This window comes from Erinaceus europaeus, chromosome 15 (assembly GCF_950295315.1).
Source record: "Erinaceus europaeus chromosome 15, mEriEur2.1, whole genome shotgun sequence".
Taxonomy (NCBI): domain Eukaryota; kingdom Metazoa; phylum Chordata; class Mammalia; order Eulipotyphla; family Erinaceidae; genus Erinaceus; species Erinaceus europaeus.
Window position 1 is genome coordinate 52,019,991 of NC_080176.1, and position 25,958 is coordinate 52,045,948.

The 25,958-nt window shown below is 48.6% G+C and overlaps 1 protein-coding gene across 40 annotated transcripts in view; it reads right to left on the minus strand.

Annotated features, from left to right (window-relative positions):
• CELF4 (CUGBP Elav-like family member 4) overlaps nt 1-20,892 on the minus strand; it is a 343,362-nt gene extending 322,470 nt beyond the window's left edge. For 31 of the 40 annotated variants that reach the window (XM_060173797.1, XM_060173791.1, XM_060173795.1 and 28 more), the window contains exon 1: nt 20,298-20,713. In XM_060173797.1, coding sequence (XP_060029780.1) covers nt 20,298-20,583 — 286 coding nt within the window. In that variant the 5' untranslated portion in view covers nt 20,584-20,713. Of the gene's footprint in view, nt 1-20,297 lie in introns of all 40 variants that reach the window. The other 9 variants (XM_060173782.1, XM_060173781.1, XM_016190473.2 and 6 more) reach the window with 2 other exon arrangements.
• Nucleotides 20,893-25,958: the final 5,066 nt, after the last annotated feature.

The window sequence follows — 25,958 nt, forward strand, 5'->3', positions numbered from 1 at the left end:
GAGCATGAGACTCCTCGGTCTAGGAGAATGTGAAGGTATTGTCTAGGAGAGCAAGGCTCAGGGTGAAGGGACTCTGCAGCCTTTCGGAGATGGAGAGAGCCACCTCTGTGCTCTCCCTTCTCTTTCCAAAATCCAGGTAAAAAGCTCAGCTCTCCAATCCCTGCCACACATGCACAAGTCACCGCACATCCACGCACACATGCAAGATGTTTCCAGAATGCCGTATCAATGCAGAGCATAGGTTTCCAGTGTAGCTCGCTTGGATAGTGTGCTGCCTTGCTATGTGTACCACCCAGGTTTAAACCATCAGGTTAAGCTCTGATGCTGTGGTCCCTTTCATTCACTCTCTCTGCCTCTCTACCCCTCTGTCTTGATCTAAAATAAATACAGAGTCAAAGGAGGCAGCTTGCTTTTTCATGGCAAGCACCTCACAGACACTCCATGTACCAGAACTTCCCTGCCATGCTTCCCAGTGGTGTGCACAATGCTTCCTCATTCACAGCCAGCCAGGGAAGCATTTCCATGCAGAGCCAGGGGGTTACACACACTACCCCACAGCTTCCCCTGTCCAGCACACACAACTCGCAGGCTGCCCCTCTGCCCCGGGAAAACCATAGCCTCCAAGTCTACCAAGTGGTAAAATTTGGTAAACAGATTTTTACAACCTCTGGATCTTATTTGAAAGAAAACACAACCCAGAGGTGTCTTGTCTGCTGAACTAACCCTTTGATTGTTCGTCTTCTCTCTCCCTCTCCCTCTCTCTCTCTCTCTCTCTCTCTGTGTGTGTGTGTGTGTGTGTGTGTGTGTGCGTGTATTCTTTGAACATAGTTGCACAATTTCTCTGCCAAGTTCTGCACAGTATGGAGCCATGAACCCACAGCAGTTCTGCAGGTTGGAGGGCAGGCTTGGAGGGACAACAGGATACAGGGGTACCAAGATATCCTCCCTTCTGGGAGTCACAGAGAGACAGTTCCTGTGCAGGCCTCTGTGCCAGAGAGGTTGTAAATGTATAGATCTCTTCTCCTCCCTTCCCAGCCACCCTTCTCCTGGAGGTGTCTCTTCTGCCTGCAGGCATGGCTTGACCTAGACGTCACCTGTCCTTGGCCAGAGGTGAGTTGGGTGGTCCATGGAAAACCTGCCTGATGTTTCTCTGGGACCTGCCTCAGTCTTGGTCAGATGAGCAGAAATTTGGCTGAGATCCTGTGGATTGACGCAGAAGGGAGATTGCAGAGGGAGCCTTCTCAGCACACCCCTTCTGTTTATTTGCTGGTTTCTAATGAGGATTTGGCTTTGGCTTTTATGGTGCTCCTGGGCTGCAAAGGTACAAGTGAGAGGACTTCGGGCCTCTGGGCTAGAGCTGAAGGTGAATTGAGGGGCCCACTGTGCTCCTTCCCCGCCTCCCAGCTGGGTCCCTGCAGGCCCTTTCTCCAAACCAGCTGTTTTTCATTCCTTCTATTAAAGTTAAACTGGTAAATTATGGGATGGAGGAAACAGGCACTACCTCCAAGGGTAACCCCTGCTTCTGTAAATTACACACAACTCAGAGCCTTCTGGTTAGTGCTAAGCTTTGTTAATAGGTGGTCTGAAGAGAGAGAGAGAGAGAGAGAGAGACAGAGACAGAAAGAGACAGAGACAACAAAGATGCAGAGGTAACACAGGCTCCTGTGCTAAATATGAAGACATAGGTTTTAGGTCAGATCAATGAGGTTTACACTTAAATACTTTTCCCATATTTGGGAGCTACTCTTTGTCCTGATCCAGCTTTCTAATCCCATTTCCAACTCTTGACACCATCTTCCCACCTGCATGTTAGCTGTCGGGTTCAGGCAAAAATTATTAAGTCATAGGCCTCTTGGAATATACCTAAAATAGACTTCCTAGCTTCTTCTAACATGAAGACCTCCAAATCTCATCTGTCATATTCTTTAGTTTCCTGATTATTAAACAATTTGGGGAGTCGGGCGGTATCTCAGTGGGTGAATGCACATGGGGTTAAGCACATATGCCGTGAAGCACAAGGACCAGGGTAAGAATGCTGGTTCGAGCCCCCAGCTCCCCACCTGCAGGGGAGTTGCTTCACAAGTGGTGAAGCAGGTCTGCAGGTGTCTTTCTTTCCCCCTCTCTGTCTTCCTCTCCTCTCCCCATTTCTCTCTGTCCTATCCAACAATGACGATATCAATAACAACAACAATAACTACAACAATAAAAAATCAAGAGCAACAAAAGGGAAAATTAATAAATGTTTTTAAAAAATAATTTGCTCTGTTTTATATTTTACTGCTTTTTAGTCACTAAGTTGCAGATGCTATCATGACATCAATCTGACTTCCCTGGCCAGATGACCTCACCAATGTGTCCTCAAACCTCACCTCTCCAGAGCCCTGTCCCACTAGGGAAAGATAGAAACAGACTGGGGATTTGGATCGACCTATCAATGCTCATGTCTAATGGAGGAGCAATTACAGAAGCCAGACCTTCCACCTTCTACACCCCTTAAAGCTCTTTAGTCTATACTCCCCAAGAAAGAATAGGGAAGTTTCCAATGAAGGGGATGGGATACAGGATGCTGGTGGTGGGAGTTGTATGGAATTGTACCCATCTTATCTCACAATCTTGTCACTCATTATTAAATCACAAATTAAAAAATAAGTTGTGTCTGAATCTGTGAACCTACCTGAGTGGATGCACCACAGCTTTTTATGTGGGTGGTAGCATTTCCACGTCTGTGTGCATGTGTGCTTGTGTGTACTCTTTCTCATAACGGGGATAGTTTTTATTTTATGTATTAATTTATTTTTAAAATTTATTTTTTACAGAGGTGGGAGGGAGAGAGAGGTAGAGAGAAAGAGAGACATTTGCAGCAAGATGCCACTGTTCACAAAGCTTCCCCCCTGCCAGTGGGGGAGGAGAGCTTGAACTTGGGCCCCCAAGCATGATCACATGTGCACTCCACCAGGTACACCAGTGCCCAGCCCCATTTTTTAAAAAGACTTATTTGTTAATATGAAAGCGAAGGAGAGAGAACCAGAGTACAACTCTGACACATGCAATGCCAGGGATCAAATTCAGAACCTCATGCTTTTAGGACCTCTAGCCACTGCACCATCTTCCTGAGTCACACCCTTTTTAATAATTTTTTCCAAAACTTTATTATCTTTAGTTATAGAGATAACCAGAAATCAAGAGGACGGGGGAGATAACAAGGGAGAGAGAAAGAGAGACACTTGTAGCACTGCTTCACCACGTGCAAAGCTTTCCCCCTGCAGGTGGGGACCAGTGGTTTGAACCCAGATCCTTGTGTATTGTAACATGTGCGCCCAACCAGGTGTACCACCACCCAGTGCCGAGTCACCCTTGTGGGTGTATTTTTGAGTGTATGTGCTTATGTATCTGGGCATCTGGAAGAAAGTCCATCTTTGAGTATCTTACTATGTGTGTATGCTAATATGCATTTGTTGGTGATTGTGTGAAAATGCGTCTGTGATTTCCCTGTTGTTTACTGTGTGTGTGTGTGTGTGTGTGTGTGTGTGTGTGTGCCTTCAGAGCTTCCAGGAGAGACAGTGAGTGCCTAACAACTGAGAAAAACAGCCTGTGATGTTGCAGGGTTTCAGCCTCCCCATCTGCACATGAAGGAGACCGAAGAGACCATCTTTGCATTTACTTCCCTAAAGGGAGATGCTGTCATGGAAATGCAGTGGGCTTGAGAACATGACAAATCTGGGTGCAAACCGCGGCTCTGAGTCTTGCTGGCACGTAACCTCCGTCGAGTCGACTTTCTGCTCTTGGCGGTTCTGTTCCTTTGGCATTCCAAGGGGGCACAGTGACATCTCTCTTGCTTTCTGTCACGAGGACTTGACAAGATGAAGTAAGCAAGAGCCCAATGTGGGGGCTGTGTGGTGGGTGCATGTTTTGACCTTCCCTCCCCCCTCCCTCACTCCTTCTCTCCAGCCTGTCTGTTTTTAAGCCCTAATGTCCTGGGCATTCTGTTTCCAAGTGAGCAGGGCTGTCAGAGCTCCCTGTGGTCTGATGGGGGTGCTGGCACTTAATATATGACAAGGACTCTGGAGATTTTCACTTTTCCACTGCAGTTTCCCTTCTCTCAGCTCAGTTCCATCTTCACAGTGATCCTAAGAGGTGGCATGAGCAGGTGGCCCTGCTGTGATTTGAAGCATGAGGAAGACTCCATGGTACTGGGGTCTCCCACAGAGCAGGACAAGGATCCAGCCAGTCAGATCCCAGACACAAGGACCACCTCTGCAGTAGGCAGTGTCCAGGGTGCCTGCTGGTTAGGGGTCTCTGTGAGGCTCAGGACCCCTCCCACTGGAAGTCTCAAATGGAGGAGTCTGCTTCTGACCCTCCGTTGCATGCAGAGCGGTGTCTTTGCGACAGAAGGTGGCAGGTCACTCCCAAAGCTGGCCCCAAGCTCCTATGGAAAGCAGCCCCCACCTTCCTCTCATCAATGCAGACACCTTAGTGCCATCACCACCTTGTCCACAGGATTTGACATTTGCCCATTTCCCCCAAATCAGAACCACTGCAGAGCAGTGTTATGGCTCAGGAGGGCAAAGGAGAGGGTGACCTCAAATTACTGAGTGGGCCCTTCTCTCAAGGAGATGTCTCAGAAGGGGATGTATTCCGGTTCATATTTAACTTGGGGCAGGTTTATGAGACAAGAAATCAGTCCTTAAACTATGGCTGCCCTTTGGCTAGGAGCTGTCCAATAAGCCAGTTCTCTGAAATCTGCCTTCCTGGTTAATAGGCAGCCCCCCCTCTGATATGCCCAGCTCCCCTCAAATCCATCTTGAGCCTGAGCTGCTATATTGAATCCAGGCAGGACTGGACCAGGCTGCAATTTCCTTTTATTATCCCTTTGCCTTTTTTTTTTCTGTCCAAGGAAGGTTTCAACTGTACTTGGCTGCAATAGGAGTAAAAAGTTGAAATATGTAAGAAATGACTTTACAGATTAAAACAACCTGTAAGTGGAAGGTATAGTATAATATAAATGAACTGTGTCTGAAGTGACTTCCCTGCAGGTGGGGAGCTGGGGGCTCGAGTCAGGATCCTCATACCGGTCCTTGCACTTTGTGCCATGTGCGCGCTTCACCTGTTGTGCCCGACTCTAAATGAAATGTGTCTGATACAGTCTATAAGAGGTGTGGGTAGGGCAGTGCTGCAGGTTTCTTTTCTTGTCTCTGACTCTCCTCTCTCTCACCCACTATCCAAAATTAAGAGGGAAAAACACCACCAGGAATGAGGGAGGAGTGTGGGCATAAAATCCCAGCAACAATCCTGGTGGCAAAGAAAGAAAGAAAGAAAGAAAGAAAGAAAGAAAGAAAGAAAGAAAGAAAGAAAGAAAGAAAGAAAGAAAGAAAGAAAAGAGAAAGAAAAAAGAAAATGAATGATTCAAACCACCTTGGTAACTAGGTTCAGTGTGTACAGTAGAACATGTGACTTAATATGGTGTACAATGTTGTGTTCCGTATGAACTGTGATCCACAGGATTACATAACAGCTTACGACACACCACATTCCTAGCACAGAGAAGAGTAGAATCCAAATCGCTCGACATTAGGCTATTTTGGCATTCGAAACACAAGCCCCAGATTTGTGATTTTTAACAGCTGAAGCTGGAAGGGAGAAAACTAAAAATACAAATGGGAAAGCTAGTTCTATAGAGTGAGCAGCAATGTGGCCTATTGGGTGGGAGGCGGGGGCAGGGGGTGGAGGTGGGGGAGGAGAGGTTCCCTGGGAAGGGAGGGAGTCTCAGGAACAGGTCTGGGGAAGGGGCACCAGCAGGGAGAGGGCCTCCCTGAAGCGGGTGGGAGACAGGCTGGACAGTGATTCTGCCTTCAATTCATGGAGCCAGATGAGAAGCTATAGGTTCTGTGGTGGCTTCTGCGTCTACTGATTAGCTACAGATTATATTGATGATGTAATAAAAATTCACTTTGTCTATTAAGTTTCACCAGGACGATCAGGAAAGATTAGATAAAAATCAGAGGGAATGAATAATAGAAGGGAGGAGGAAAGCTAGTCTTGTTCCCTGCCATGCTGTTGGTCTGCCTCTTCTTTTCTGTGACACCCCCACCCCTCCCATGACCAAAGAAGCCCCCCCCCAGGCAAAACACAGCTGGAAAGCCCCCCTGAGTTAGACTGATTTCAGCACCCTAAGCATATTTAATCTACGACTAGACCTTGGGCCCTGCAGCCTACTGACTCCACTGACCTGCTGGAAGACAGGTGGATAATCAGCCCTCAGTGGCCTGGGTCCTTGCAGTTATGCTGGGTGGGAGCCGGAGTTCCTTATGAGCCACCCTGCAGCCTTAGGCAGGTAGACCTATGTCCCTACGAGGAGCCAGGCTCCCCATGCTCCCATGACATGTGCTGGAAATCCTCCCATGAACAAGGTTTCTCTGGGTGACCAGCCTAGGCACTCAAAGGTCCCTGTACAAGCCGCAGGTCACCAGGACGCTAACACACTATTGTCCATTAGCTGCCAGGAACACATCTGCCCAGTTTGATTTGACAGATCAGTCAGGGGCAGGATTTTTTTTTAATGTTTTATTTAATTTATTTATTCCCTTTTGTTGCCCTTGTTGTTTTATTGTTGTAGTTCTTATTGTTGTTGTCGTCGTTGTTGGATAGGACAGAGAGAAACGGAGAGAGGAGGGGAAGATAGAGAGGGGGAGAGAAAGATAGACACGTGCAGACCTGCTTCACCGCCTGTGAAGCGACTCCCCTGCAGGTGGGGAGCCGGGGTTCGAACCGGGATCCTTATGCCGGTCCTTGTGCTTTGCGCCACCTGCGCTTAACCCGCTGCGCTATAGCCCGACTCCCCCAGGGGCAGGATTTTAAAAGGAGAAAAAGGTGATCACTTTGTGTTAGGGGATGTGGTCCTGGGTGGGATGAGAGGTCTGAGAGCCCTGTGGGGACTGGGTGGAACTGAGGACCTGGGGTTGGTCCGTGGAGGGGAGAGGTGAAGAGGCCAGGTGACATGAGATGAAAGGGTACTGGGTGGCCTCAGATTTGTAACAGCTTCCTGCAGGAGGTGTGCAGTTACTCTTGTTTTGTGGCTGAGCCCATATCTGTTCCTGCCTTGAGGAATATTAGGAGTCAGGAAGATGCCAGGGGTTTGGTTGGCCTGCAAGAGGATTCTCCCTCTAAAGAGCCAGCCACCACAGTCTTGCGTTAGGAAGCCCCTAAGGACACCTCATTGATTTCAGCTCCTCTAGTTTAGTGTTCTGTGTGAGAAATTGCCCCAGGGCATGCAAGATGTGGGCTTCCAGGGACCCCTGGAACTCTTCCCTGTTTTTCCTGGTGCTCTCAAGACTCCTCTCACTGCAAAGTCAGTGTCACCCCAGGAAAGGATTGCTCCAGCTTCATCCCCACCCTCTGCCCTCAATGGCTCCAGCCTCTCTATGCCAGTCTGTGCATAGAGGAGGAACAGAGACTGTGCAGAGAGCCCAGCTTCCAGAGCCCTGCTGTGCCTCGCTCAGGACACTGAACAAAGTGAGCCTGTAGATGCCGGACCCAGTGACAGGGGAGCATAGCCATAGCTTTCAATATTCTAGGAGTAATTTCTCAGCCCAAGTGGGTTGCCTGTGGGACAGCTGAAGGGCACTGCAGGCCCAAAGCAGGTGAGGACAATCTTTGTGAGTTGTGAGTGCGTCACTGACTTCTGGGGACTAATCTCTAACCCACCTACCTTTCACCCAGGCTGGTGGCCTGTCCAGATCTATTCAGTGAGCAATTCCTTTGTCCACCAGCCTGAGATGGAGAATTTGCTGCAGTGGGACAAAGCCCCAAACCTCACAGAATGAAATAAAACAAAAGCACCCGTCAGCTCCTTGCCTCCCTGCTTAGTCATTCCCCGTGTGACTGCTTTGACACCTGCCCTCTGGTCCCTCCCCACCTGGGAGCCTGGGATCATGCCCCTCTGGTGGGATAGCCCGTGTCCTTTCTCTGATTACTCCTCCTGTTGGGGTTCTCTGACTCCACACACAACATTTACACCTGGCAGTTTGGTACGTGTGGCTTTTGCAGTGGTGAGGGTGAGACCCCACTTTCAGATAGGCCCTCTGTTCTGTACATGAATCTTCCATCTTGGGGGAGACCCCCATTTGAAACTTAAGCAGAACCAAGGCTTTTTGGGGGGGGAGGGGAAGGGGGGCTTGGCATGTCCCCGCCAGGCTGGAATGCCACATATGCTCTCTGCTTGGCAGAAGTCTGGTTCCCAGGACTGAGTGAGGGGGTCTGATCCCCTGTGAAGGGTTGTCAAGGAGGGAGGCTGGCTGCAGGGTTGTCTGTGACACACCCTCTCTGTGGTGTGTGGTGTGTGGTGTGTGGGTGTCTGTGACACATCCACCTGGGATCCCGTTCTTGCTCCCTGCCCCCTGTCCCAGCTGCCCAGCCTGGTCTGCCTGATGGCTCCTCCCTGTAGCCTAGAAGCATGGTTACCTGCCTGGAGACCCTGCTCTCCAACTGCCTTCCTGCCCTCCTCCCTGAGACCTCCTGAGCTGTTGCAGCCCAGGTCTCACTTCCTTGTCCTTATTCCAGTAGATTTATGAACCTGCCCAACACCACCACCACAAACTGAAATTTTAAGGTCATTCTTTACTTATGAAAATAATCCAGATGTGAGTCAAGAGGAAGGTCTTAATTGTCCATAAAAATATTTTCACCAAGTGGAAAAGAAAAGGAGTCCTGACATAAGCCAGTGAAGAGGGTCCCTACCTGTGACCCTCTGTCTCCATGACTAACAGCTGCATGGGGACCTCAGCTGGGACTGGGTGACCAGTGAGTGTGCCTGTCAGTCACTTACCAATGAACCCTCCACTTGGGCCTACTTCACCAGGTGTAGGGTTGAGTGTATGTGTGTGTAGGTGCCTGTGCGCATGTTTAGAAATTGGTTTTGCAGAAATTGAGGGACATAGCAATTTGGAGTTGGAACCATGTCAGGCCTTGAGGAAGAAGATTCTGAAAGCCCAAAATATAGACTTAAAGAGAAGACTCACACTAACCCTTGCAGTGATCATTTTTGACAGCAGTGGAACAGAACTCACATATGGACTAACATGGAAACACTGATTTCTGAAATGTCTGCTGGGGTCCTGGGTTTGGACCTCACTAGCTGAGTGAGTTATCTGGCCCAGAGTTCCCAGTGGCTTGCTCAGGCCAGGAGGTCCCCTGCATAGGAGAGGCAGCAATTTCTACCCCCCCCCCACCCCAAACCCCTGAGGAGCAGGGTGCAGGCAGCTCTGGTCTGCAGCTCCTGAGGCGCCAGGACAGAGGCAGGAGCTCCAGGAGCTCCACTCTGCGCGGCACTAGTGCACAACTAGTTCTCCCTCTCACCATGAGAGGGCAGGCGACCGCTGGAGGAACAGGGAGCCCTCCCCAACAGCACCATTTGGGGGCCCTTTCCAAAGAGGGGGAAGGGGCTGAAGGGATGGAATCTGTCTTCCGGTTCTGTTGTTCTGTTAAACTTGAGTTTCTTAGAGGACCAGGAGGAGGGAAGTATCCACTCTATCCTCCACCCATCCTCTGCAGCCACACCCTACCAGCCTGCAATCTCTCTGGGTGATGTCCCAGTGGCTGCAGGGGCTGGGGTGCAACTAGGAAGGCTGGGCTGTCTGCACTGAGGAGGAAGTACCTCAGCTGACCCCGGGGACTGGTGCTTATGCCTTGGCAGTCCTGGGGCTAGGGCTGGGAGGTCAAGGAAGGACTGGCTGAGGCCTGAGTTTGCTGAGGAGGAGGATCACCCTGTCTCCCATCTCAGCCACAGACCCTTTTTCACACTTCTTCCCAATCAAAGGCATTACTACCACCCTGGGTCCTAGTAGTCCCTCGCTATTCTTTCATCCTCATGGGACCTGTTCTCCAAGACAGCTCCCCTTCCAACTGCCTCTAGAGGTCCTGGAAACAGAGAAAAGAAGTGATAGAAAAGGCTCAGTTTCACCAGCCATTCCTGATCTCCCTCTCCCTGTTTGAGCCCCACCCCCCACCCCCCCAGTGCCTGGGAGTCTCTCCTTTCTCCTTTCTGACAGCACTTTTTAAGGTGTTATCCAGGGCTTCCTAGGAGCTTCAGAGATGTCAGGAGTGGGAACTCCAGTGGGCAAGGGAGAGAGGGGTCAGTAGATGTTAAAGGGAATTTCAACACCAAAGAAACTTGGTCTTTCCCTCCTCCACCCACCCCACCACCTATGAGAAATGGATTTCTGAAGTTCAGAATATTCTTACTTCTTGTAACAGTGCTAGCAGAGAATACTCCTGAGCCCCTGGCTCTCCTCTGCCCAGGAACCCAGTCATGGGGTGACTGAAGTGACTGAGTGTCTTTCCTTCTGGAACCCCTACACTGCAAGGGGCACATTGGCATTGCCTGGGGGCAGCATCCCACCACAGAACCAAGGGTGGGGTGAGGTGTTGCTCTAAATTCACACCACTTCCTTGGAGATAGACCTTTTTCACACGATGTGTGCAAGGATGCTCTCTATGCCTCATCCGGTGAGAACAAGTCAAGCCAAGTATTGATTTGACAGACAGATATGGATACCTCAGGTGGGTAATAGTGAGGGCATCCTATTTCCTTCTTTTCCTGTTCAGAGAACACCTCTCCTCCACTTCACCCTGCTGGAAAGCAGAAGCCGGATGAGGGAGAGAGCTCTCAGCGGTCAACCTGGGGACGCCTCCATCCCCCTGGTCTCCTTCCAGCAGCTCAAGACCATGAGGCCGCTGGGAGCAGGGTCCCCCTCTCCCTTCATGGCAAAGCACTCCTAACATCTTTGTTTCTCCGTATATTCTTAGAGCCAGTCAATATGATTAATTTTACATGGGCATCATTTCCTGCTATTGCCACGGAGTCCTCCCAGCCTCAGCCATCAGCAGTGACATGATACAGTTTCTGGTTATATTGGTCAACCAAGATATTGATATTATTAATAATGGATATCTATATGCTGACCTTTGTCCACACAACTGAATCACTCTGGGCTGGCTGTCACATTTCTTTAAGAGGTATTGATAAGCCCATTACTGGAAGGGCAGGCACAGTCTTAGGTGTGTGTTTTTCACTCACCTTCAAGCATTGCCTGCAGAAAGCTACACTGGCTGAGTGAGCTGTGCAAGTGTGTGTGGGCAAGGTGGGCTGTGCAAGAGAAAGTCTGCATGCATGTGCTTGTGTTGTGAGTCACTGTGTGTGTGTGCATGCGTGAAGAAGGTGTGTGTCTGTCTTGAGCACTGGCCCCTTTTAAAGCTGATCAAATAGTCAATTAGAGCATTATAGGGAGGTAGCAGAATCAGAGAGTTTCTACAAATACACTGTGATGTAGTGTTTGATCTCTGGATGCCTTTTGTCTCCTAGGACTTGCGCAGGAGGCTTGGCTTTATAAGGATATTATTAGGTTGATGCCTCGTTCTCTCAATGTACCTGCCAGGAAAGAGATAGTGCTCACCAGGAACAGCCTGGTTAGAGCCAGTTAGGGAGAGGTATGCACATGCCAGGCTGCAGGCTTGGCTCTGGGGAATGCTTATCCCAGCCTCAGTCTCTTTCTCTGTACAGTGGCAGTAGTTAACTTGCTTCCACTTTCAGAAAACCAAAGAGGGGCCAACTTAGCTCAACCTCTCAACCTTCTGTGCTGAGACTTCCTGCCATGGAAAGGCTCACCCTTCCCCAAGACCTTGCTGTTTCCTAGAGAGTGAGGTTTGACTGCTGTGTACTAGAAGGCCCCCTTCTTTGTTAGAATGCAGTTGATGGTGTGTGCGTGTGCGTGTGCGTTCATGCTGCCCAGGCCTCATGATTACATCTCTCTGCACTGATGCCATTCCTATTTGCATAGATAGCAGTGTCAGGATGGCGTGGCTATCAAATTGGTCTACAGTAATCCTTCCTTGTAGGGACCTAGATAGACTCACTTGTTGGGGGAGCCCCCTCACTCATCCCTGTAAAGAGAAGCCAGCTAGCTAGAGAGATCTTTTGGATCCTCAGACATGTGTATGAATAAACCAGACATGGATTAATTAGGTGTGACTGCATCATTAAATTAGAATAATGAACAAACAGCCACGTATGGCATTCAAATCTGCCTGGTTCAACCCTGAGGGCTGCTTTTAAGTAAGTCACCTGTCAATTGGTCGGGTGGGGGGCTTGGAGAGTGAGGCAGGAGGGTGCTGTTGTGTCCTGAGAAGTGGCACCAGCTGCCAAGGTGAGGACCATCCTTCACTGGGTACCTAAGCTCCACCACGGGATCCAAACAATGGCTCCGTTCCATACAGCATCATCTATGCACGCTTCAGCCATGCGCACTTCTTAGCGTGAAATACGATGGTAGCACAGGTGCTCAAGAGACAGGAGGGAGAAGTTAAGAGGTGTGGGTAGCAGATGTGAAATGGATCAATCCTGTACTATTTATATGGACATGCTCATTGTGGCTTGGTGAATGTTCATGTACACACACACACACACACACACACACACACACACACACACACACCTTGTGCATTTTCATGAACTCTGTCCCTTCGCTTTGGGCCAGATAGCTTTGAAGGTGAACTAAGTCTCATGTGTCATTTTATATACCACTATTGACTGGCAGCCCCCCCCCCCTGTATTGGGCAGAAAACACTCCTCACAATCCCCTTCCTAGAACAGAGCAGTCAGGCCACAAGAACCACTCCTCTTTAACAAAGAGGAGGAAGGCAATGGCTAGGAAGAAAGGAGCCCTGGGACAGCCTAATGCATGGGGGTGGGTGGCTTTGTTGGAGAGGTCTGTGAAGTGTCTGGAGACCTTTGATCTGAGGCCCTTCTTAGTAAGGTGCTAATTCACGAAAGCAGAGCAGCAGGAAATGGTCAGTTTATGAGCTGTTCAGTGGAGGCCTTTGGAAGTCTCTGTCAATTAAACTCTTATTGGAGACTGGCTCAGTATCAGTTCCCCCTTCCCTTTAAGCTTTGATCAATATTTTTGGCTGTTCTCTCCTCATGGAACCAGAACCATGTCTGTCTGTCTCCATGAGGGCACCCATTTATTTACATTTATTTATTTGCAGATGGGCCATGCAGGATTGCTCCCGAGCTGGGCTGCTGGGAATCACATCATTCAAGAGCATCAGTCAGCTGCTGGAGAGGGAGATACAAGGAGGGATAAGAGAGACTAACTGTAGAGTGAGTGGAAGGAGAGAAGCAAACACATACCCCCCCCCCCCCAAATCCCTTCTCCTCCTAAGAGGCTTAGAAAGGAGGGGAGTGTCCCTAGGGCTGCCCACTTGAGTTTTGGGGTGGCTCTTGTGAGCAGAGCTGTGACTCAGGCTTTGTACCCTAACCCGAGGAGTTAGTAGGCATCAGAGGACCTAGGAAACCCTCAGGTTCACCGGATCTGGAAATCCTGCCCATCATTGTCTTTTTTTTCCTGGCATTTTTCAACTTCACCAACTGGGACATGTCTGCCCCTGTTGTCCCTCCACTTTGGGGTTTGTAAGGTCATCTTAAATGACAGGATGAAAGAGAAAGGGGGGGCAATGAAAGATAATGATAAAAAGGCTATAGTGAAATTTGGGTGGGACTCTGGGTTTCTATCCCAGGGTATTTGGGCTGGGGTAGGTGTTTCCTGTAATTACTCAAAGAGGTCTTATATTTAAAGGCAGGTAGAAAGGGGAAAGGTAGAGCGTCCAAAAGGAGGGAAGCTGAGTCCCTGCCACACCTGCTTATATTTAGGGGGAAATGCAGCAGTGTGCTTGGAGGGGCTAACTTGATTAAATTGGTGGAAGGTGTGTGTGTGTGTGTGTGCGCGCGTGTGCATGTGTGTGTTGAAAATAATACTAGAGAAAAAGTAGGGGCAGCAGGGAAGGTTGGGAGTAAAGTAGGTGGAGGGAATTATCTTTGCAGAAGTTGTACTTTGTGGCTGACTACTCAGATCCTTAATGAAAGGAAATTTATAAAATGAGGCAACAGATGAGCAGAAGCAGGCCAGTCTTTGAAAAGTGGTAAGGGGTGAGGGTGGGGCGGACTAGAACTCTTTCCCAAACCTAGACTTCTGGATGGGAAAACCGGGAAGACAAGCAAGAGTGTATCTCCATTCACCTGGAACTCTTTTGTTAGATCACTGACCAATCCAAACCATGCTTTTCTAGGTAGAGCTTGTGTATAATCACAAGGACAACTGCCACTTTCTACAGATCCCCTTCTTTTATCCATCAACCATCAACTTCCTCCTCACACTTCTTGCCTTGTAAGAGGAAGCTATCCCACCATCACTCCTTGCTATTTACACTTGTCATCTTCTTCCCTGGACAATCTCTCTCTCTCTCTCTCTCTCTCTCTCTCTCTCTCTCTCTCACACACACACACACACACACACACACACATACTCTCTCTTTCACACACACACACAAACACACACACACACACACACACACACACACACACACAGAGACAGATTTTCACATCTCTTTTTCTTCTCTCTGCAAGTCACATGCACCTTCCCTTCCAAGTTCAGAGGAGGCTGCAGCTTCAGTCACTGTTGGCTAGTTCCTCCAGCTTCTAGATGGCATTTTTGGTCCTGACACTCAGTTTCACTTTTTTTTTAACCTGTGTACAAAATTGGGACTTATTCTTTGTTGTCTCTTCTCTCTACAGTGTGACTACTCCATGTACCCTCACTTTGGAGACCAGACACCTACTGATGATATGGAAGGAGAGCTGTGCAGTGTACCCATCTGAAACAAGTGACCCTAAATTTGTTTTTCTTTTTCTTCTCAATCAAGGAGATCAGGCATCACTCAGCAGCAGCCCTTCTCCTCTCCTGGTCTGTGAGTCATAACAGTGAGGATAATGGTGCTAACACTGCTGATTATAATGGACATGCTCAAGTTGTCAATGGATGGCTAGATCAGTAGGTATCAAGGATATTTTTGGGTACCAGATCTTTGAAGTCATCCTGATAACTTTGAAGTGCACATAGGTGACTGTGTGCATGGGTGTGTAATATCTGCAGCATGCATTTTTGTAATTGTTTTCCTTTGGGTTATTTTCCATGGTTTCACTCAAGAAGAGCTTTTGTTTTATTTATTTTACTTGGTGTTGAGAAGCCACATGCATACAGCCAACTGGAGCAGGTGGAGAGAAGGAGGGTATGCCAATGGGGTTCTTTCAACTCAATCTAGAAGAGTGTTAACCTCTCCCTACTGAATTGCAATGAAATCTAGGTCAGCCCTGGTTCCCATGTGTGTAGGATGTGCTTAGTCATGCTTGCACATGGATACATATACATACATATGTACATATTAATTCATGTCTCTGCGTGCTGGTTTTGAGGCCATCTGTCTGAAGGATAAATGAAATCAGACACAAACAGCAAATAACCACTGGTACCTTAACTAAACCAGTTATTCCTCAATCACTTTTTCTTTATTCCTAAATAGAAAACTTATCAACATATTGCATTTGGAGGTTTATACATGGAGTGCAGTTTTGGTTTATTTCTGTTTCATAATGATCACAATGGCCCATTCTCTTCAGTGGAAATTATTATAAAAATGCTTTTCTTCTTCTCTAATTACAGCTCTCCTATTTTCCCATATTTTTTCATAAGGAAAGTCTCTCTTAAAAAAAAAAACTACAGGTATATATATCCATTCTATCAGTCTCTTCCCTTGGAGAGGACTAAATTTTTATTTTCAAAATAATTCATAAATTATTTTTAATTGAACTGCTACTCATATTAATAGTCTATCTCCTCTATTTCTTGGGGACATTAAGAAATGAAGAGTAGTTAGAGTCTCATTGACTTTAATTCACCCATTTAAGGAATAAAAAAATGAGGAGCACGTACATCAAGCGGTGGAAACTTGATGTTTTGAGTATTATTGCACTATAAATGAGAAGACATGTTTTAATAAAGAAAGTCATTAAACATGGCCATAACCCTTTATCTTGGATGCACCCCAAATCAAGGGGCTTTAGGTACTTCCTACTCAGTCCTGTTGACAGGAGAGGTTGTGTGCCCAGTGTTGAATATAATTTCAAAGGAGGTGCTTTCGGGAGCTCAGTTCACAGAAGGCTCTGTTACTATGTCCCCCTGTCCCCCTCTTATTGTAGGATAAAATATGAGGGGCTGAAATCCCTGGAGCTGTGGCTTCCAGGGTTCCCAGTAGCTTTCCTTCTGTGCAGCAGGGAGAATCTGAATGCAGAGTGGTTACTCAGGCACAGATCTGTTCTGACTGGTTAGCAAGGGGAACTATGATGTGGACTTGCTGTTTAGATTAAAATGCATCGGAGGCTCCGGGAACAAGCACACATCAGTAGTAAAGGCTGTTTAAACCTTTGGGGACAGCCCTATGTTTAGATTACATTAATTCATAAATATTATACTAAATACCATTTAAATTGGACTTAAATGACTTCAAAGATAATGCATTATAATATGGCTATCCAGAGAGCACTAGTCTTTATGTTTCCTAGTAACTCAGTCTTTGCTGCCTCCTATTCTGCTAGATAAGACCAAAGTTATGAATGGATTTCCGGCTTGTTCATATGTGATCCACTAACTGTGTGTGTTAGTAGGCAGGTAAGTGTGTGTATGTGTGTGTGTGTGTGTGTGTGTGCGTGTGCATGTGCGTGTGCATGTGTGTGTGTTTTCAGTCACTGTCTCTGTTCTTCAGGAAATAAAGAGAACAGAAAAATAAAAAGTGAGAGGGAGGATGAATTAAACTTATTGGGTGACCTGTTCCTTTCTCTCAGAGAGAAAAACTGTGTAAGAAGGGGCAAAATTGGCCCTCAACTTACTTCTGCTGCTTCCCTGAGACTTTGCTTCTCTTCTCTTTAATTAATAATACAATGTCTTGCTCTTTGGGGCCTGGAAAAATAATCTTTCTCAAAGTGCTTCTAATAGTGATTAAGAGACTCAGAGTTAGGCAGGAGACTTTGTGTTAGAGTGGGTTTTCTTCTGTGGGTGATGTTTCTTTGGATTTTAATTCTGGGAATCTTTCCCCTTTTCACTCCTTGATCTCTACATAGCACCCTGATCTCCCCCAACCCACAGTTTTTTTTCTGATCTCTGGGGGGTGGGGAGTGCTTGCTTTACCTTTGCAGTAACTACTCTAGTCTGTAACTGGTATTTGCTGCCTCCCAGACCAACAGCCTTTCTCTGATATGACTAGCTTTGCTTCACAACACCCACCCACTCCCTCCTCTACAGACTCCCAATTTGACTGGAGTAATTGCCTTTTAAGGTTCACTCTATGCATGGCAGGTATTCCATTAACCCTTAGAACTCCTTCCTTCCTTAGTTACCTGAAAGAGCAAGTGGCCAATAACTAGATACATACCTGAAATTATCATGTATCTCATTTGATATTTACTTGTTTAGTTTTTTTTTTCTTAAAAAAAAAACAATAACATACATATACCTTCCACACTGGAGGTCAGTATCCTGTCATCTCTTTCAACTTCACCCCATTATGATTCATTAGAAGTTAGAAATTCAAGAAAAGGAGAGAGAGAGAGAGAGAGAGAGAGAGAAACCAAGACCCTGAAGCCAGGTTTAACAAAGGCATGTTCCTATCCCTAGCCTCATGTTGTCAATTCAGAGTTTGAGAAGGAAATCTAGACACTAATTCTCTAAGTCCTCATTCTCTAAGCCTCATCATGCTTTTTGACTTAACAGTAATTAATCATCAGTGGTAAACGAGGCATTTTTTTAAAGGTGGTCAGAGGCGTGTTTTTATCTGAATTAGCTAATAAATCAGACTGTATCACTAAATGTGGAATTCAAACTCTTCTGGGACTGAAGAAACCCGACCGCAGATGCTGTTTCAGTAATTCAGCTCTCCTGGAGCTTCCAGCCACTGTGAGGGACATGGTGGCCCTGTCTTACCTGTAACAAACAGTCAGGGGGATGGAGAGGCAGGAAGTTTCAAAGAGAAAATAGATGTTCATTCTCTGTGAGCTGCAACGAGGAGGCTCCCTGTTTGCTAAGCCAACGGGCCTGCCTGTCCACTTAGTGAGCCAGTTCAGGGGAAGAATTATTTAAAATATGAAGTTTTGCTTGTCCTGGCATCCTTGTGAGGTGTGTTTGTGTGTGTGGTGCTTCTGTATCATGATCTCCTTTGCTTTTCTCATGCAAATGACAATAATTCTAAGGGGGGGAGTCAAGTAACATCTGAAGGATGATAGCAGCAATGGATTTTGAAAAGAAACCAGGGACTATTCTTAAAGTTGACCTTTGAAATAAAGAAGTACATTAAGTGTTCCAACCCAGATTTCATAGGAAGCCCTGCTTTTCACAGCTGTCATTTGCCTTCTATGAGTCCCATTTCTTTTAACTTTAAAATATTAAATTGCCTTAAATTGTCAAGAACTGATCACTCAGATGAGTACTGGATTTCTCTATTTAAGTATTTTAATTTTTCATAGTTACTATTTAAAATTGGAGACAAAATAAGATGATACAGATTCGATATAAACCTTGATTAGCTTCTAGGGAGCTTGATTGGAAGCAAAAAACTACAAAGATATGGTTGACTGGAGAGGAAGGGGTGGGGGAAAGGAAGGAAATATTATTTTGAAGAATGTCTCCCTATTTCACCTTCCTAGTTTTTCTTCTGAACAGACAGACATTTTCTCCATATTGGATAAAGGTTAGTGTCTTTCTCCATCACAGCCCCCACCCTCACCCTGCCCCAACAAACCCGGTGTATTTCCACTCTTCTGTGTTTTTGTGCTACTCAACATGCCATTAACTTTAAGATTTACTCCTCAGCAGGCAAGCTGGAAGATGCTAAAGTCAATAAAACTGCTCTCTGGGACTCCAACTATGAAGAGTTTGGAGCTCTGCTCAGTATTCAGATGGAGAGAGGGCTAGAGAAGAAGGGTGATTGTGATAGTGAAAGCCACTGCTGTTTGAGATCCAGACAGCTCCACGTTCTGCGCCTAATGTGCTGGAGGATCAGCTCTGTTTGTAGTCCATTTGTGGCTAAGGATGAGACTGGTTTCCGTGTGGCTGGGCGTGCATGTGCAAGTGTGTGTTTTCATCTTTAAAACCACCAGCTCTAACACAGCATCTTCAGTGACTCTCCATACTACTGTTTATTAAAAGCAGAACGTCCATACACCTCTCTTACAACTTCCTTAGTCTGCTGCTCCTTCCCTGCTTGATGATCAATCAATCTCTCTCAGAAAGCATTTAACTTGCCCACACAGCTCCAGCCCCGATTAATCCCTGCTGCACATCCTATACATTACTGTTAGAGAGCGGAGCACTGGGCTAATTTCGTCACCCACAAGCCACCCACACACGTTCTACAACTGAACACGTTAGGGCTCTGCCTTAAAGATAATAAAACAAGGAGAAAACAGGCTGTCTGCAGACAATTCTCATGACCACTTTCCTAAAAAGTTGCTGGTTTTTAATTCTTCTGTTATCCTGTTTCCCTCTTCCCAAGCACTCACTAGCAAGGATTGTTTCAAGGGAGAGAAATAATGTACTCCAAACCTCTCTGCACAGTGAGTTTGGGATAATTTAGGCTGCACCTTTCAAAATGCATATCTTGAGCGCGCACACACACAGATTATTATTATTTTTTAAATGAAAAACCCCGTTTTCCTGAGAAGGGAACCATCCAGGCTTCCCCCAGCCCCCCACTCCACCCAGGGGATGGCTGCTTCCTCAGTAATTCTTGCCTTAGGTTTTGTTCCTCCTTCCTTCAAACATCTAGCCCCCTCCCCCACCACTCAAAAGACAACCAGATTATCGAAGCACACCGCTCGACAGGGAGAGTTTACTGCTAAATGGGTAGCGAAATAATAATAATAAAAAAATCTCTTTGAATTTGTCGCCTCTCTCTTTCTTTTTTAGACGGCTGCGCTCCGGCCACTCCAGCCCCGAACGGAGGAGGAAGAGACCATCTCCCCATCTCCTCTTAGTGTTTTCAGCACCACGACGATGGACAGCACCCCGGGTCCCAGGCTGAGCGCGCCCCGCCAGTCTGCTCAGCGTCCCGGGCTCGCAGGCTGCTGCTATCCCCATCCCAATCTTGCAAGTCGCGATACATATTTCACCCCAAATCCAAGCCCCTGCTGGCCTCTTCATCCCCTCTGTCTATGTCTCCGCTCCCGCTTCTCTCCCGCAACCCGCTCGACCCAAACCCAGCCTTGCCCCAGCTAGCAGCTCCCCGCGCACCCCAGTCCGGCTCTTCGCTGCCCGAGCGCTCCACTCCCGGAGCCCGCCCGGGGCTCTCTCTCGCGCCGCCTCTTGCTTGCCGGTCGCCAGCTCCGGCTCCCGGGCAAAGTTGGAAGGAATAGGGGCACTCACCTTTGTGCATGCCTGTGAAGCGGTCCTTCAGAACCGTCAGCTCGTAGATCTTGCCGAACTCCTCGAAGAGGGGCTTGAGGTCTTTTTCATCCAGGTTGCGGGGGATCTGCCCAATGAACAGCTTGATGGCATCGTGGTCCTTCATGGGAATGGTCGACGGGTTCCCCGGGCTGTGGCTTAATCCGTTCATGTGCCCGGCGCTGCCCGGGCTGCTGCCGAGCACGTTGGTACTGAGGCTCGCGTTGTCAGCCTGTCCGTTTGCTAACGTGGCCATCTTTATATACATAGAGAAAATCTTCTTTCCTTTTATTCTTTCTCTCTCTCTCTCTCTCTCTCTCTCTCTCTCCTCTCGCTCGCTCGCGCTCACACACGCACACGCGCACACACTCGGGTTCTCTCCCCCTGGAAGCTCCACACCTCTCTCTCTCCTCTCTCTCTCTCTCTCTCTCTCTCTCTCTTTCTCTTCTCTCTCGCGCGCTCTCTCTCCTCTTCCCCCCTTTCTCTCCCTCCCTCCCTCTCCTCTTCTCTCTCTCTCTCTCTTTCGGTCTGATCTGATTTTTTTTTTTTTTTTTTTACATTGAACAGACAGGATCTCTGTCCTTTCTGTTTAAACAGGCTGGACCGGTTCAAGTTCCCAGCCAGACCAGGGGTGGGGGCGGCGAGTATGCGTGCGGAGGAGGGGGGCGCGGGGCCCAGCGAGGGCACGAGGGCGCGGGGGGGGGGCTTCCGCGCGGCTGCGGGCGGCGGCGGGGAGCTGGGCGGCGTGGGGCGGCGCCGTGCCCACAGCGCCTCCCCCGTCGGCAGCCCCGGCGAGCTGCGGTGGTACGGTCCGAGACGGCCCCCGGCTATAAATAGCGCCGGGCGCATGGCTTTTCTGGAGGCGCTGAGATTCCGGCCCGGCGGCCGCGGGGAGCGCGGAATCTGTTAGGAACGGGGTGCTGGGGCCTCCCGTATGCCTTTGGAAGGGGCTTTTTTTCGTCTTTAATAATGCCAGCAGGTGCAACTTTTTGTATTTTAAAAGCATTGACTTTCATTTTCGTGTGGGTACGTAGTGTGTGTGTGTTTGTGTGTGTGTGTGTGTGTGTGTGTGTGTGTGTGTGTGTATCGGGGTGGGGGGTTGCATTTTCCACCAACTGTGCTCTATTAGGGCTCTAGGCGGGCGAAGCTGAGGCAGGGACGGGCGGGGCGGCGGAGATGGAGGTGGAATGGGCACTCCCCCCTCCCATCTGCTTCCCTTTATTTATTTATTTATTTAGACTCGAAAAAGGGAGCTGGCTTGGAGAGAGTCCGCCCAGCGATCCAAGTGCGCATTGATCAGTGTCGAGAGAGAGAGAGAGAGAGAGAGACTGAGACTACATAAATATATATTATGTGGATAAATCTATAGACAAGAGCTCTCCAGCGCGCGCGCGCGCGCTTAGTGCTTAGTCTCCCAGTCCATCTCTCTTTCTCTCCCTTTTTCTTCCTCTGCTTTTTCTTCCTTCTCCCAACCTGCCACAGCAGCCCCAAATCTCCGCCCTCCCGCCTGGCATTACCGCCACCCAGCCACCTGGGAGGACTAGACTGGGAAGCGGTCTGGGAGTGCTGGCGGGGAGAGGGCACAGGGTTCCCTGGCCACCCTTAGCCCCAGCCCATCCACCAAGCGGGAGGTCGGCGCTGCTGCCCGAGAGACTGCCGCCCCCAGATCCCTCCTCCCAGCCCCCGGACCCCCAGCCTCTCAGCCCCCAGCCCCTCAACCTTCCAGCCCCCAGCCCCGGAGCGCGGCGGTCGGCCAGGCGGGCAAGCGCGAGCCTAGCGCCCTGGCCGCCCGCCTGGGGAGGCAGGCAGACCTTGCGCACCATGGCTGGTGAACCAGAGCCGCGGACCGACTGAAATGACCGACTGAAATCTGTCCGGGTCCGCCTTCCGGGTTCAAAATGAATTTTGTTTTCCTCCCACTTAATTCACCGTCAAAGAAATAAAGCCTCCGAATCGCCCCGGCTGCGCTGGCACCCCGAACCGCGCGGGCTGCGCTCTCCCCCGCGGGCTTTGCTGGAGACCCCTCCACCTGCAAAAGTGCCAGTCTGGGAGTCGCGTCTTGGGGCTGAAGCCACGGGTCCGGCCACCCAGCTCGGGCTCCACTGGGTTCCCTCCCAGGCCCGCCGCAGAGCCTCCTCTGCGCGGGAGAGGGAGTGGCTGGCTGTTGGGGTTGCCGGGTCCAAGCAGCCCCGCCTCTGGGGGCGACTGCTGGTGGTGAACACGGGCTAGGAGAGCCAGTTTTGGGTGATATTTATCCTCCCTCCCCACCACACTCACTCTTACATCTATTTGCTCTACTCCTCAGCTTCAGAAAACCGGGCAAATTAAAATAACACTCCAGCTTCCAGGTGGGTTGCGGGGCTGGGGGCTGGGATAGCAGAACAGGAACAGAGCAGCTGGACTGACCACTGCCTACCCCCGCCCCCCCGCTGCAGCTTCTTTTAGGGTGTTCAGACCACCCCCCCCCACCAACACCACCTCCATATCGGATTACATGTCATTACCAGGCAATTTGTTTATTTTTTTTTTTCTATTTAAAGAAACGAGACCCCCCCCCCAAACTTGCTGAAAACTGAGACCCAGCCCATTTGGTACTACCAGAGAGCAGAGCTCTCCAGTACCAGGAGGAGGCCCTAAGCCCTGAGGTTCACAGCCTGCCAGCCCGGGGACACCTCTCCAGAGGATTCAGGGCCCTAAGCAAACAGCAAGTACCATTCTGAGAACTGAGCCACTTGTGTCTTTTATTTTCCAAACCTCATGCATCTGCTTGCTAGAGTGGTATGTAAGTCTGGTTGATTCAGATCACACTTCTCCCTGCCTGTCCAGAGTGCTAGAACAGTGTGATAGAAACTCACACCCACAGCCCTTCTGTCCTGCAATGGTGAGTGGGCTTGGTCATGAGAAGGCCAGTGACTGGTAGACACAGGAGGGGCTGGGCTGGTGACTTCAAGTTTTGTGTATCTACCCTCTCAGGACTGTGGGCACTTGTGTGGAGGCAGCCCTTGGCCGTGTGTGTGTGTGTGTGTGTGTGTGTGTGTGTGTGTGTGTGTGTGCATGTACTCACCTCAACCCTGGGGCCCTGAGATTTCTTGCTTTTCCTTGTGGACACATCATCAGAAATCATTAACTCTGACCCCACCAGCTCCTCCAACACTGTCTTGTGGGATCACCACTTGTGTCCTAGGTTCTCACACTGACTGGCATATATTTCTGCCATGACTAGAAAGTTCAGTGCAGTGACTCCTCCCTAAGGTTTCTTTCTTTGCCTGTCCCCACATTACTACCCATCCTCAAAATCAAGGGAGGTAAAAAGGGAGAGATCTAGGGTGGGGCACGGAGAGGGGAGGAACAGTTGAGCTTCACAAGCATTTCTGCCCACCTGCCACCACTCCAGCCAGCCCCTTGATCCAAGGGAACTGTTCACCACCATTTCATAATTCCTATTGTTATTATTAATAACAGTCAAAGCTTTAACAAAAGAGGTCTCTAGATGGTAGAGAGTGGGCGAGTCAAGGGCAGTTATGGGAACTGGGCACCTGGTCATCTCAGATACCTACAGAAACTCCTCCTTATGGTGTAATGCCAGTTGCCTCCAGGGTTTCCGCCCTGCTTGTGCTGACCTCCCACCCCCATGGACAGCTGTGTGTGCAGAACTTCTGCAACTGCCTTGCCCCTCCTTCACTTCCACCTGATGATGCTTTAATTTGGGTTTGGTTGATCTTCTTGGGGGGGGCATGTAGGAGCTCACCTCCCAGTGTTCTGGCAGGTGCATAGTACAAAGCCCCCTCCCCCAGCTTGCTGGGGCAGAAGCAGCCAGAACACCAGGCCCAGGCTAGCTAGAGCTACCCTATAAACAGCAGCAGAAGCAGCTTCTGCCAAGGTACACATCTCTTAAAGGCACAGAGCCATGGCTCTCAGGTTTCCACCTCTCTGCCACAGCAGAGTGTAGGGAACTCAATAATGCAGACAGGTGTTTGTAGCCCTTGTGGTGAGAGAGCAGGACTCCCAGGAAAATAGAAAGGAACATATTTATTATTATATTATTATTATATTATTTATTATTATATTAGTAGCCTTGTTATGGATATTATAGGAAGACTTGAGTTATTTTCCCTTTAGATCATTAAAAAGAAAGGTTACTAAGGAAGGCTGGAAGAGGAGGAGAAAGGTATTACTCCCTGTGATATCAAAATGGATTTGAAACTTTTTCCTCTAAGTGCTACTTCTTGATCACAAATGAGACCCAGTGAGAAAGGGGAGTCTGGCAAATGGAAGTGGGAATCAGGAACAATTGCTTGTGTTTCTCTCCCAGCATTGGGGATTTGTGTTGTGTTGCTGATTCATCCTTAGGGATGTTGGAACTCCCCATATGGTGGGGATCTTGGCTCAAAGGCTGCAACCTTCCTTATTGCCTTCTGCTCCTCCTTTCTCTTTGTCCTCTTCTCTTTCTCCCAGGAAGGATGAATCCCTCTATGTGTGCAGCTTACTTTCAACACAGTTGCCCTCACTTGGTCTCACTCAGTCCCCTCCTGAACCTCACTCCATAGCCCAAGCTATGGCCCCACATACAGTCAGACCTGCTCTGACTCTGTGAATCCTCTCTGTTTTTACAGCTAGCCACCTCTCTCTCTCTCTCTCTCTCTCTCTCTCTCTCTCTCTCTCGCCTCTCTCCTCCCCCAGTCTCTCTTTCAATTCTGAATTCCTGCAGGATAGGAACCCAGCAAGTTAATGGCTGCCATGTAGCTGCCCTGGAAGGCACATCAGGTGGGAGTTTCTAGACACCACTGGCTAGTCTGCTCTGTAAGGTTGGTCAGTAAATTTATTCATGCATCCTGGCCCAGATTCTCTCCCAGGTATTTGGGGCCCAGAAGAGGAACAAGCAGTCCGGAACACACACACACACACACACACACACACACACACACACACACACACACACACACCCAAGGGTTTCCTGGCTTGCATTCACCCAGCCCTTCTAAGCTCCCACTGGAAGCAACAGAGAAAGGACTGATCTGTGTAAAACATTTTGTCTCCTTACAGAGACCAAAAGTCAGACCAAGTGAGAAGCCCCAGAAACACACATGGCAACAGATGGCTAAATGTCTTCCAGCCTGTGTTCTACAAGCAAGAAAACAGAGCCCAGTATAAAATTGCATGTGATGATCTGAGATTAGGGGCACAGCCTTGAGGAAAGGGCCCTTGTGAGGAGAGGGTACAGAGAGTGGAGGAAATGCTTAGAAAGCCAAGTGATGACTTGATCTGAAGGCTTGGAAGGTAAGAAGCTTCTGGTTATTCACATGATGTTGAGACCAGGATGAAATTTAAATTGCTGTATGCATAGTCTCTCTTACCAGAGACACGGCTAAATTGTGGGGCTGGGTGGTGGCACACTTGGTTGAGCACAAACATTAACATTCACCAGGACTCATGTTTGAACCCCCACTCCCCACCAGCAGGGGGTATGCTTCAGGAGCAGTGAAGCAGGTCTGCAGTTATCTTTTATCTTTCTCTTTCCCTCTCTATCTGTCTTACCTCTTTCAATTTCTTTCTGCCCTACTAGATAAAATAGAATAAAGAGAAAAAAGAAAGAAAAAGAAAATGACTGCTAGAAGTGGTGGTGGCAATAATTTTTTAAATATA